At 34.3% G+C, this 13,210-nt stretch overlaps 1 protein-coding gene across 3 annotated transcripts in view; it reads left to right on the top strand.

The window, feature by feature from the left end:
• The window catches only part of LOC136026649 (rootletin-like), a 329,138-nt gene that overhangs the window by 65,583 nt on the left and 250,345 nt on the right, over positions 1-13,210 (top strand). For all 3 annotated transcript variants that reach the window (XM_065703386.1, XM_065703385.1, XM_065703387.1), the window contains 2 exons: positions 439-675; positions 3,930-4,066. In XM_065703386.1, coding sequence (XP_065559458.1) covers positions 439-675; positions 3,930-4,066 — 374 coding nt within the window. The remainder of the gene's footprint in view (positions 1-438; positions 676-3,929; positions 4,067-13,210) is intronic.

Raw genomic sequence — 13,210 nt, 5'->3', positions numbered from 1 at the left:
AAAAATACGCTAAAATGACGATTCTTTATTCTTTTGGCTACTTATTTCTATGCAACCCAGGCCAAACTTAACTCCCAGCTGAATTGGGCTGATTTTTTCATGTTTATTTTTTGCTAAATATTGAAAATGAAATCCAACAAATATTTTTTATTTGAAAAATAAATTCATTTTTGTACCTATAAAACAGTACAAATAGTAAGCCTTTATTTATTTTAAATACAATTTCGCCTACCAGAACAAATAATTTTTAATTGAATCAATGTTTTGACTACCGGGGAAATTGATTTGTTAAATCTGCTTTGCAACAAAAGCGAACTAAATATACGCCAAGAATACGAAACTTTATTTACTTGGCAACACTTTATTTGGATACCAAGGAAAATTTAACTCCAACTAGGGCTTAGGTTAGTTGTACTGATCCTTTTCGTTCTTTTTTAGCTAAATATTGAAAATGAGAGACAGCAGTTTGCTGAACTCAACAGAACAATCGCTACATTATCATGTGAGCGGGAAGCACTTCAGCAAGACTTGCAAGCTCTTCGCCAAGATTTCACTGTTACTAGCCAAAGATGTGAAGAATTATCTAAGCAAAGAGATAGTTGCAATAGTATACTAGAATCTACAACCAAAGGAAAACTGGAGGTATCTGAGAATTGTCGGAAGTTAATGAAAGATGTAAGAAAACTATTTATTTATATTAACATGGTGAACAAATCATTAAACTGAAATAGTAACTTTGAGGTATACTTTAAATGATAAAGAAATACATAGAAATATACTGCCAGAATCTAGTTGCACATCCATTGCTAGAATCCATTGCTAGAATCCAGTTGCACATTGCAAGCATAAATGAGCAAAGTATTTATAAGCTAAAAACTTGTCCATGATCGTAAAAGGAAAAGGCTGCGCCTCACGAAAATTTCCATTAGTATGGACCAAACCCAGATGCCCTCTGATAATGACCCATTTAAAGTCTTAATATATTGTCTAAAGTCTACATTATATCAGTATGAAGCAGCTTTGTGGTGTCTGGCAAGGTTCCCAGGTAATGCTTTGACTATTCATCTAAGGGCTTGTAGGGTCGAATCCCAGCGACGACAAATCTTTTTCGAATTTTTCGTTTTATTTTTTAAACGTGATGATGCAGTGTTCAGGGAAACGAGAAGAAGTAAAGTTTTTCTATTTTATAGAGATAGATAGTAATAAAATTGAAAACCGAACGACTATATTTTTCTGCAAACGACAATATATAAGATAAACAAAATGAAAAGAACAAGAAATTCTAAAAAGCATAATTTTTATATAAGTGGCTAGATCGAATTATCTATAGTGACAACTTTTTTACGGCTAAATTCAGATATAACAGAGTTAATTTAGAAAAAAAATGAGATATTTGTAGGTGCCTTTCCTAAGAGTGATTTGCAACATTTCTTAAGAGTGATTTGCAAGCATTTACAAATGAAAATCCGATTCCTTTTGTTATTCCCCTGCTAAAAATACATATTTATGCTTCAATGAAATCCTTGTCTCAATTGATGCAATAAGCGTCACAGGGGCTCAGCATGCTGTCAAAAATATATCAGTTTCACTCTGTGACAATATAGAGTGTCCAGGATGCTTTGACAGTATTCAGAGATGTTGTCACACGACAAATTACACAAAAATTTTTGGGGCGGATTTTGCTATGCCTTAGTCTGTGTAGCCGATGAACCAAGGAAAAAATACTTTTATTTCCTTTTTTAGTTTCCTATTAGTAAATATTTGTAGTGTTTTAGTAATATTAATGAGTAATAATGTTAGTAATTTACTTCTGGCAGTAGTAGGAGTAATTAATAGCATTATTTTCATAGTATTACTAAATATTAGTCTTCCTCTCGGCAATAGTCTCCTTATTAGTATGTATAAAATCATTAAGAGACCACGCCTTCCTCCCTTTTATTAGTCTCCTTATTAATGTAGCGTAAACATATGAATGCATACTCCAAGTCACATTAGTAAATATGAGATGATTTAGAGGCTACGTCTTTCTCTCCTTCTGAATCAATAGCCAGTTTAACTTTGCAATCATATATTGCTTCAATACTGAGATGAGCTCGAAAATAGACTGGGCTCCTCAGTATTAGTGTTAATCGCCTTATCGACGCTATGGCCCTGAAGTGAGAGATCCTTAGTGCTGTTATTGGCCAGTTAAGACTAGGAACTAAGACAAATACAAATCAAAATTAAAAAATTAATAATTAATAAATTAATAAAAGTTTTCGCTTTAACTGTAATGTTTGTAGCTTATATTTGTAGCACCAAGAGACCAAGCTTCCCTCGGTAAAAATAAAGACAGTAAAGACAGTTCTTTAATCTCATTTATTTTATTCACTATAGAAATCAAAACCATTAGGGTATTGGAAGTCTGGGTATTTGTGATGTCATTCATATGAAGAAAATGTTTTTTCCGAAATTAACTAACGCCCTAAAAGAATTTTCCCCAAAATCGTGACCGTTTTTCATACCGGAAAACGATCAATTATATTGTTACGAACAATCCTATTGAATTAACCCCGTAGTGAATCCCCTATTGAATCACAATCTTATTGAATCACCGAGTGAAATTTGGTCCTTTATTGAATGACCGTATTGATTCAAATCTCCATCGAATCACAATGTTATTGAATCAACGAGTGAAGTTTCGTTTCCTCTTGAATCACCGTATTGATTCCAATCCCTTATTGAATCATAATTTTTCTGAATCACTGAGCGAAGTTTGGTCCCGTATTGATTCCCCTATTAAATCACAGTCCTATTAATCGCCAAGCGAAGTTTGGTCCACTGTGCAATCACCGTATTGATTCATATCCCTCATTGAATCCCCTATTGAATCACAATCCGATTGAATCACCAAGTGAAGTTTCTACCGATATTGAATCAACTTGTAAATTCAAATTTCCTATTGAATCTCGTATTGAATCGGAACCTTATTGAATATCCGAGCGCAGTTTGGTCCCCTGTTGAATCACCGTCTTTGTTCAAATCCCCTATTGAATCCCCAATCGAATCACAATCCTATTGAAACACCGAGTGAAGGTTGGTCCCTTAATGAATCACTTTATTGATTCAAATCCCCTATTGAGTCTCTTATTGAATCACAATCTTATTGAATTCCCGAGTGAAGTCTGGTCTCCTATTGAATTACAGTATTGATTCAAATCCCCTGTTGATTCCCCCATTGAAACACAATCCTATTGAATCATCGAGTGAAGTTTGGTCCTCTACGGAGTCACTATATTAATTCAAACCTCCTATTAAATCACAATTCTATTGAACTACTGAGCGAAGTTTAGTCCCCTATTAAATCACCGTATTGAGTGAACTCTTTCATTGAATCCCCTAATTAATCACAATCCTATTGAATCACCGAGTGATGTTTGGTCGCATATTGAATCATCGTATTGATTCAAATCCCCTATTGAATCCAAAATACTTTTGAATCCCAATCCTATTGAATAACCAAGCGCAGTCTGGTCCCCTATTAAATCATCGTATCTATTCAAATCCCCTATTGAATTCCCAATTGAATCACAATCTTATTGAATCACCGAGTGAAGCTTGGTCTCTTATTGAATCACCTTATTGATTCGAATCCCCTGTTGAATCTCCTAGTGAATCACAATCCTATTGAATCACTGAGTGAAGTTTGGTCCCCTGGCATAAAAATTTATTAGCGAAATTTTTCTGCTGCAATGTGTATTGTTTAATGGCAAGTAATTAAGAATATGAGACTCAAATCACGGCTATCAAAATGGAATATCTTTCTCTAAGATATTCTTGAAGCTTAACTTTTCAGTATTAAGCAACTTACAAGGTGATGTACAACTTCATATGTCAGTATTATAAAGGCTATTGTTGTAATTTATCATTGATATTTGTCAATATTTCAGCTCGAAAACTTGCGCCGTGAGAAAGCATCTTTTCAGCTTTCAGTCACGGGGCTCAGTCTGGAGAAATCGCAATGGATTGAAGAGAAAGAGTCCCTGCAGTCACAAATTAGAAGAGTGAAATCTGATTGTGCTCAGTTGTAAGTCTTTAATATTATTTGGATGCTTGTCGCTAATTTATTATTCTTTTAACTTTTCGATGTAGTGACTTGATGACAATTTTCGATATGACGACTTTAATGTTAATTTTTCGATGCGTTAATTTGTTTTATTTAGCGACTTCACATCTTTACATCTTTTCAATGTAACTTTCAGGTTTTTTTTTCTATTTCAATGAATCCTTTGAAGAATCACTTTTCGGACAGGTGATTTTTTTTTTTTTTTTTTTTTTAACTCGTCACCATACTCGGTCTTGAGATCGAGAAGAGCCAAAAACTGCTTTCAAGCTAGAAGTCCTTAAAGTGTTGTTTTGGTCGTTATTAAAATTTTTAAGAGGGTGAATTATTTCTTTTGGGACAGCGTTTCGCTATATTACAAAAGCAATGCGTGTATAATTATCCTACAATGTCACCAAAAAGGGAACACCAGAGCAACGCAAAACCAGGCTTGCGGCTCAAAGAGAAACGGCCAGATTAGGAATGTCCAATTCACGTCATCAATTCGATCCAAAAATGACATAGTGTTGCCGGGACCTAGAACACAAGGGACAAAGAAAATCCATATATAGAAGCCTGCCGCGTGCCATGCTGGGGCCAGCACTGTTTGTGGTTAGAACACAAGGGACAATGAGAATCCATATATAGAAGCCTGTCGCGTGCCCTGCTGGGGCCCGGCGGCGAAGGCCCATGCTGGGGCCCGGCAGCGAAGCCGCTGGGACCCAGCTAGCATGGTCATATGTTGCTTTCGTGGCAAGTGGCTTTTAGCTAACTAGTTTTACAGAATTAAGTACTTCACATCATGGTAAAAGTTAAGAAATACTTCCCATTTTTATTATTTTAAATTTTTCTTTAATTTTCCTCTATTATTTGAATACAAAAAATAGTGAAGATTTCCTATATTCTAATTACAGTTTTTAATGGGAAAATGGGTATAATTTAAATAAAATAATGGAAAAAAAACAAAAAAAAGACCAACAAACTATAATTAACATCCGAATATTTCAACTCCGCATCCGGGATTCTTTATCAAAGGGGAAAAAAGTTAAAGTTAAATCAAATTAAACGTAACATATAAAGAAAAAGACAAACAAAAACAAAAACCGCTGACACTAAAAAGAAAAAAGTAAAATGAAACTCACATCTGAATAACCTTCTAAATACTGTAGTCACTGAAAACAGCCTGAATAAGTACACAGAAATGGCAAAGAAATGCAAAACTGAAATTACATGAGAGACTATCTGGTGTACCAAAGATAATCTAAATTTAATTTACGGCAATTCTTTAAATTATAGCCGTTTTCTCGCTCTTAAATTCTATTAAATAAAAAAAAAACAAATTTTTTTAACTGAAAGTAAGGAGCAAAATTAAAACTTAAAATGAACAGCGTAAAGAGCGGGGCATTGATGAGGAAACAGCCCATATATTTCATATACGAAGTAATTTCTGTTCGTTTTAAATTTTAATGTCGCTCCTTACTTTCAGTTAAAAAAACTTGTTTTTTTTATTTAATTTCTGAACGTTTTTGAATCAATGCATGTTTTGATTTTGGCTCTCCGCAGAGGAATAATTAAAACAAAATTTGTATATTTTTTTGTCTAAATGGCTTTCTTATAGTTTTGATCGAATCATTTTGAGAAAAAAAGAGCGGGGGAGGAAGCCTAGCTGCCCTCTGATTTTTTGGTTAAATAAAAAGGCAACTAGAACTTTTAATTTTTTACGAATCTTTTTATTAGTAAAAGGTATACGTAACTTATAAATTAGCTTACGTAAAGAACTTGTATTCTCATGTTTTTATTACATATGTGAGGGGGTTCGCCCCTTCGTCAGTATTTCGCTCTTTACACTAAAGCTTAAATTTTGTCCCAATTCATTAAGAATAACCCCTGAATCACAAAAGCCGTAGAATAAATAGATGAAATTACTAAAAATACTTTAGCGTAAAGAGCAAGGTATTAGGAGGAGGTGAGTCCCTCATATGGGTAATAATTTCTGTTTGTTTTAAGTTTTAATGTTGCTCTTTACTTTCAGCTGAAAAAAACTTTTTCATATTTATTTTTCCATTGTTTTTTTTAAATAATGCTAGTAAATCCTGCGCTTCCTTCATGTAAATTTTCTTCTTCCATGACAAATTCCTCGATGGAAAGTTCCCTCAACATATCCCCCTCTTCTCAACCCCTCCCCCAACCAAAAAATCCTCCTGAAAACGCCTGTACACTTCCCAATAGCCATTACCATATGTAAACACTGGTCAAAGTTTGTAACTTGTTGCCCCCCCCCCCACGGGGACTGTGGGGGAGTAAGTCGTCTCCAAAGACATAGTTATAAGGTTTTTTGACTACGCTTAATAAAATGGCCATCTCAGAATTTTGATCCGTTGACTTTGTGAAAATAATTAGCGTGGGAGGGGGCCTAGGTGCCCTCCAATTTTTTGGTCATTTGAAAAGGGCAGTAGAACTTTTCATTTCCATTAGAATGAGCGCTCTCGCAAAATTCTAGGACAACTGGGTCGATACGATCACCCCTGGAAAAAACAAACAAACAAATAAACACGCATCCGTGGTCTGCCTTCTGGCAAAAAATACAAAATTCCACATTTTTGTAAATAGGAGCTTGAAACCTCTTCAGTAGGGTTATCCGATATTTTGAATCTCATGGTTAAGATTCTGTGGCTTTTAGGGGGTGTTTCCCCCTATTTTCTAAAATATGGCAAATTTTCTGAGGCTCTTAACTTTTGATGGGTAGGACTAAACTTAATGAAACTTGTATATTTAAAATCAGCATTAAAATGCGATTCTTTTGATGTAACTATTGGTATTAAAATTCCATTTTTTAGAGTTTTTGTTACTATTGAGCCGGGTCGCTCCTTACTACAGTTCATTACCACGAACTGTTTGATGAATGGAAAGCACTGTGGCCTAAGAAATTATTTCCAGATTCAAATAGCACTGATACGTTGTCGCATTACAGTCGGCTCCGCTTGTCATATTAGTTTGTCCGTTGTCTGTTTGTATGTTTAACTCTTTTTCCGCTTTTCCCCCTCTTTTTCTATATCTTTTGTTTTAGTATTTATGTTTCTGATGTATATAGGTAGCAAACGGATACCAGTTATGTTTATAATCATTTTAAAACGCTTTTTCGGCAAAACAAGCTATTCAAAGAAAAGTAAGAAGCTCCATTACGCCAAAAAAGAGCAAAAATAAAGTCAAATAATCTTTTAAGCGTAACACTACTATAAATCACTATCAATAAATAAATGAAACTCAAAACAAACATGAATTACAATAAATAGCCGATTAAAATCCAAACCAGCCAAAATTAACATCAGTAGGGCTGATAACCCTCATGCCTTCTCAAGGCCGGAACATAATTTTCGCTTTACTGAAAAGAAAAATGACCGTGGATTGGTAGTTTAATTGACATATACTGATATTTATCCCTTAAAGTTTTGATGATTTATTAATTATGAAAAAAAAGTGAAAACATGTAATACGTATTTTGTTTTCAGTAAAGCGCAAATCACGTTCTGGTCTTGAGAAGGGATGGTGGTTATCAACCCTACTCATGTTAGTTTTCGCTAGTTTTGGGTTTGAATCGGCTTTTTATTGTGATTAATCAAAAAAAAACTTTCCAAAAAATAAATTTTTCAATGAAAAGTAAAGAGCATTTTAAGCTTATACTCAGCAGATACAAATACCTGTTTATTAAAAATTATTATTAAGGAATAAATGAAACCTAAAACGAAAAAATTAAATCAATAATCATAGCAAAAAAACATACAACAAGTAATAATATAAATGAATAAATAAATCTTAAAGTGATTAATGCTTAAATTGAATATCTAGATCAAGCTTCAAACGAAAAAAAATAGTTTTTTATTGAAGCATAAATGAAGCAAAAACGAACAGAAATTAAATAAACAATCAATGCAAACAAACAAACAATAGATACTAATATAAATAAATAAACAAATCTGAAAACAAATGAAGCTTAAATTGAATATGCAAATGAAGCTTGAAACGAACGAAAGATCACTACAAACAAGAGTTTGGGTATCGCCTCCTTCTCTTACTGTAAAAGTCTAAGACATACTGCGTCATTGGCGCTTTACTGAAAACTATATGTGTCTTAAATAGTCTTGAAAAATTTAAACAAAGTCAAATTGAATATTTGACATATAATGAAATTAATTGTTGAAAAATCCATCGGTTCAAGATTTTATTTCACTGTAGTTTTTATTTGCATTTACAATGCTGTAAGAACTGGAAAAGGAAATATTTGTAATATAATTAGTTTTCGGATAAGCGCCAATGACACAGTAGGCTTTAGGTTTTCACAGTTAAGGAAAGGGGCAGTACCCAAGTTCTTGCTTGTACTGAAATTATGTTCGTCTGGAACAATCTTAGAAAAAACAAATCAATTAAACTGAATAATTGATGTATAGTGATATTAATGGCTGAAAGCTCATCAGTTCAAAATTTTACTGTAATTTTAATTTTAATTTTCAATATTAAGTAAAAAAGAAAATATTTATAATATACTTCATTTTCAGTAAAGTACCAATGACGCAGTACGTTTTTTACTTTTACGGTGAGAGAAGGAGGCGATACCAAAGTTCTTGTTTGTAGTTTTATTTTTGTTCGTTTAAGCTTGATTTGTGTATTCAATTTAAGTTTCACTCGTTTTAAGATTTATTTATTCATTTATACTAGTATCTATTTTATTTTGTTTGCATTGATTGTTTGTTTAATATCTGTTCGTTTTGGTTTTCATTTATATTTCTATAGCAGAATATTTTTTTTCCGTTGTAAGATTGATTTGCACATTCAATTTAAGCATTTAAGATTTATTAATTCATTTATATTATTACTTGCTGCATATTTCTTTGCTATGACTATTTATATAATTTCTGTTCGTTTTGGGTTTCATTTATTCCTTAGTAATAATACTTGTTTTTTTTTTAGTTTGAATTTTTACAGGTATTTGTATCTGCTGATTTCAAGCTTAAAATGGCGTTTACTTTTCTTTGGAAAACTTCTTATTCAGAAAGCTTTTTTTTATTATTTTTTTTTAGTTTTTGGTTGCAAAAAGTTTCAAGTTTTCAAAAATTCCTTATTTCACAATCAAACTTTTTTTTCAACAACAAACATTCATGAAAGTATCAAAACTAGTATCAAAGTAACAATATCAAAGTGAAAAAAGTAGTAGGCTATATAGAGTTATCTTCCCATTTGCGGTGCAAATGGGGTATATTAGGTGGTAGGATTTAATGCTTGGGGGTGTGTCATTTGGGTCCCCCCGAAAGTTTACGGGACCACCTCTTCCAAATGAACTTATATGCCCCCACAGCATAAGTCATAGACCATTTTACCGGGCTTTGGGGGGGGGGGTATTTTGCCTCCGGAGTTTTTGTTATCTGATCGTTGGACTATTTAAAAAAAACTGGCAATCTTGATCAGATGCACTTGGAAAAAGAGGATGTGTTGAAGTAGATGCCATCTGATCCCTTTTGATTCATAAAAGGTAACTAGAAATTTCAATTTCCAATCAAATGAGCCAACTCTGAAGTTTATACTACTTCTCCTTACGAAATTGGAGTTTTTATTATCTGATATTTGAACTATTTTTAACAAAAGGGTTATCTCAAAATCTTTATCGGATTAGTTTGGTAAAAAGGGCGTGAGGGTCTAATTGCCCTTTGATCTCTTTTGACTCTTTAAAAATGAACTAGAACTTTCATATTTCAATCAAATGAGCCGTCTCTAAAGTTTATATGAGCGTTTCTTCTATAAGAACCATATATGCCTCCAGGGCATAATAGGGCACAATGCCTGTTCCCGGTCCTGGGGAGTTATGTTATATATCTGATGTTATCCATCAGAACTATAATTTTATCATAATGAACTATTTTCAGCGAATTGGCTTTTTCAAAATTAGTATCTAATGAAATTGGGAAAAAGGGCATTGGGGGAAGCTAAATGCCCTCCGATCACAATCAATTCTTAAAAAGTGAACTAGAATTGCCAATTTCCAATCAAATGAACCCTCTCTGAAGGTTATTCGAGCATCCTTTCCATAAAAACCATATAGGCCCCAGGGCATAACTCACAACGACTGCCCCTGGGCCCTGGGGGTTGTGTCGACATCAGATTTTTTTTTTTTTTATCTGACCTTTTAACTATGTTTAATAAAATGGCTATCTCAAATTTTTTATCTGATGCATTTGGGAAAAGAGAGTGAAGGTGGGGGGGATTCAGTTGCCCTCCAATCTCTTTTAGCTCTTAAAAAGTGAACTTTCACTTTCACTTTCCCAACAAATGAGCTCTCTTGTTTATACGACCCTCTGTTCCATAAGAACCATATATACCTTTAGGGCATAACCTACAATGCTTGACCTTGGGTCCTGGGGGCTGAATTGACACCAGAAATTTGGTTATCTGACCTTTGAACTATTTTTAACAAATTGGTTATCTCAAAATTTTTATCTCATGCATTTGGGGACAAAAGGGCATGGGGGAAGGCTAGCTGTCCTCCAATCACTTTTAACTCTTAAAAAGTGAACTACAACTTTCAATTTCCAGTCACTTAATGTCTCTCTGAAGTTTTATAGGAGCGTCCCCTCCGTAAGAACCATATATGCCCACAGGGTATGGCTTACATCACCTGCTTCCGAACCCTGGGGGGCTGTGTCGACACTGGAGTTTTTGTTATCTCACCTTTGAACTATTTTCGATAAAATGTCTATCTCAAAATTTTTGTCTGATGCATTTGGGGAAAAAAGGCTGGGTAAGGGGAGGCTCCGATCGCTTTTGACTCTTAAAAAGTGAACTAGAACTTTCAATGTCCTATCAAATGAGCCCTTTATGAAGTCTATAAAAGCATCCATTCTATAAGAACCATATATGCCCCCAGGGCCTAACTTACAACGCCTGTCCCTGGGCCCCGGGGGGTTATGTCGTTCTCTTAGTTTAATATCTGTTGTAATCATCAGAACTATATTATTTTATCATAATGAGCTATTTTCAACAAAATGGCTATCTCAAATTTTTTATCGAATACATTTGGGGAAAAAGGGCGTGGGGGGAGCTAACTTTGGACTCTTAAAAAGTGAACGAGAACTTTCGATTTCCAATCAAATGAGCCCTTTGAGGGAGTCAAATGACTCCCTGAGGTTTTACGACTATCAAACAGTTCGAGGTAACGAACTGTAGTAAGGAGCGACCCGGCTCAATAGTAACCAAAACTCTAAAAAATGGAATTTTGATACCAATAGCTACATCAAAAGAATTGTATTTTAATGCTGATTTTAAATATATAAGTTTCATCAAGTTTAGTCTTACCCATCAAAAGTTACGAGCCTGAGAAAATTTGCGTTATTTTAGAAAATAGGGGTAAACACCCCCTAAAAGTCACAGAATCTTAACGAAAATCACACCATAAAATTCAGCGTATCAGAGAACCCTACTGTAGAAGTTGCAAGCTCCTATCTACAAAAATGTCGAATTTTGTATTTTTTGCCAGAAGGCAGATCACGTGTTAATTTGTTAGTTTGTTTTTTTGTGTTTTTTTTCCCCAGGGGTGATCGTGTCGACCCAGTTGTCCTAGAATGTTGCAAGAGGTCTCATTCTAACGGAAATGAAAAGTTCTAGTGCCCTTTTTAAGTGACCAAAAAAATTGGAGGGCACCTAGGCCCCCTCCCACGCTAATTATTTTCCCAAAGTCAACAGATCAAAATTCTGAGATTGCCATTTTATTCAGCGTAGTCGAAAAACCTTATAACTATGTCATTGGGGACGACCTACTCCCCCACAGTCCCCGTGGGAGGGGCAACAAGTTACAAACTTTGACCAGTGCTTACATATAGTAATGGTTATTGGGAAGTGTACAGGCGTTTTCAGGAGGATTTTTTTGGTTTGGGGAGGGGTTGAAAAGAGGGGGATATGTTGGGGGAACTTTCCATCGAGAATTTGTCATGGGGGAAGAAAATTTCCATGAAGGGAGTGCAGGATTTACTAGCATTATTTAAAAAAACAATGAAAAAATAAATATGAAAAAGTTTTTTCAGGTGGAAGTAAGGAACAGTATTAAAACTTAAAACAAACAGAAATTATTACCCACATGAGGAGCTCACCTCCTCCTAATACCTCGCTCTTTACGCTAAAGTATTTTTAGTAATTTCAACTATTTATTCTATGGCTTTTGTGATTCAGGGGTCATTATTAATGAATTGTGACAAAATTTAAGCTTTAGTGTAAAGAGCAAGGTACTGACGAGGGGGCGAATCCCCTCATATATGTAATAAAAACATGAGAATACAAAAGTTCTTTACGTAGTCTAATTTATAAGTTACGTAAATCTTTTACTAATAAAAAGATTCGTATAAAATTAAAAGTTCTAGTTGCCTATTTATTTAACCAAAAAATCGGAGGGCAAATTTCGTTTTAATTATTCCTCTGCGGAGAGCCAAAATCAAAACATGCATTGATTCAAAAACGTTCAGAAATTAAGTAAAAAAACAAGTTTTTTTTTAACTGAAAGTAAGGAGCGACATTAAAACTTAAAACGAACAGAAATTACTTCGTATATGAAAGACGCTGCTTCCTCATCAACTCCCCGCTCTTTACGCTAAAGTTTTTTACTATTTTACAAAAAGAAGAATTGAGAGAAAGAGCCAAACTTTAGCGTAAAGAGCGGGGCGTTGATGAGGAAGCAGCCTCTTTCATATACGAAGTAATTTCTGTTCGTTTTAAGTTTTAATGTCGCTCCTTACTTTTAGTTAAAAAAAACTTGTTTTTTTTTATTTAATCTCTTCCATAAGAACCATATATTCTCCCAGCGCATAACTTAAAACGACTGCCCCGAGGCCCTGGGGGGTTGTGTTGACACCAGGTTTTTTTTTTAATTTGACTTTTTGACTATTTTTAACAAAATGGTTATCAAAAAATTTTACCCGATGCATTTCGGGAAAAAGGGCGTGGTGGGCTAGTTGTCCTCCAGTCTCTTTTGACTCATAATTTCAAACGAATGAGCCCTTTCTGAAGTTTATACGAGCATCCCTTTTATAAGAACTCTTTTTACCCCAAGGGCATAACTTGCAACGCCTGCCCCTGGGCCCTGGGGGGGGGGCG

This window comes from Artemia franciscana, chromosome 4 (genome assembly GCF_032884065.1).
Source record: "Artemia franciscana chromosome 4, ASM3288406v1, whole genome shotgun sequence".
In the NCBI taxonomy this organism is placed as follows: domain Eukaryota; kingdom Metazoa; phylum Arthropoda; class Branchiopoda; order Anostraca; family Artemiidae; genus Artemia; species Artemia franciscana.
The sequence above is the reverse complement of the archived record's forward strand: the minus strand, read 5'-3'. Positions and strand labels throughout refer to the sequence as shown.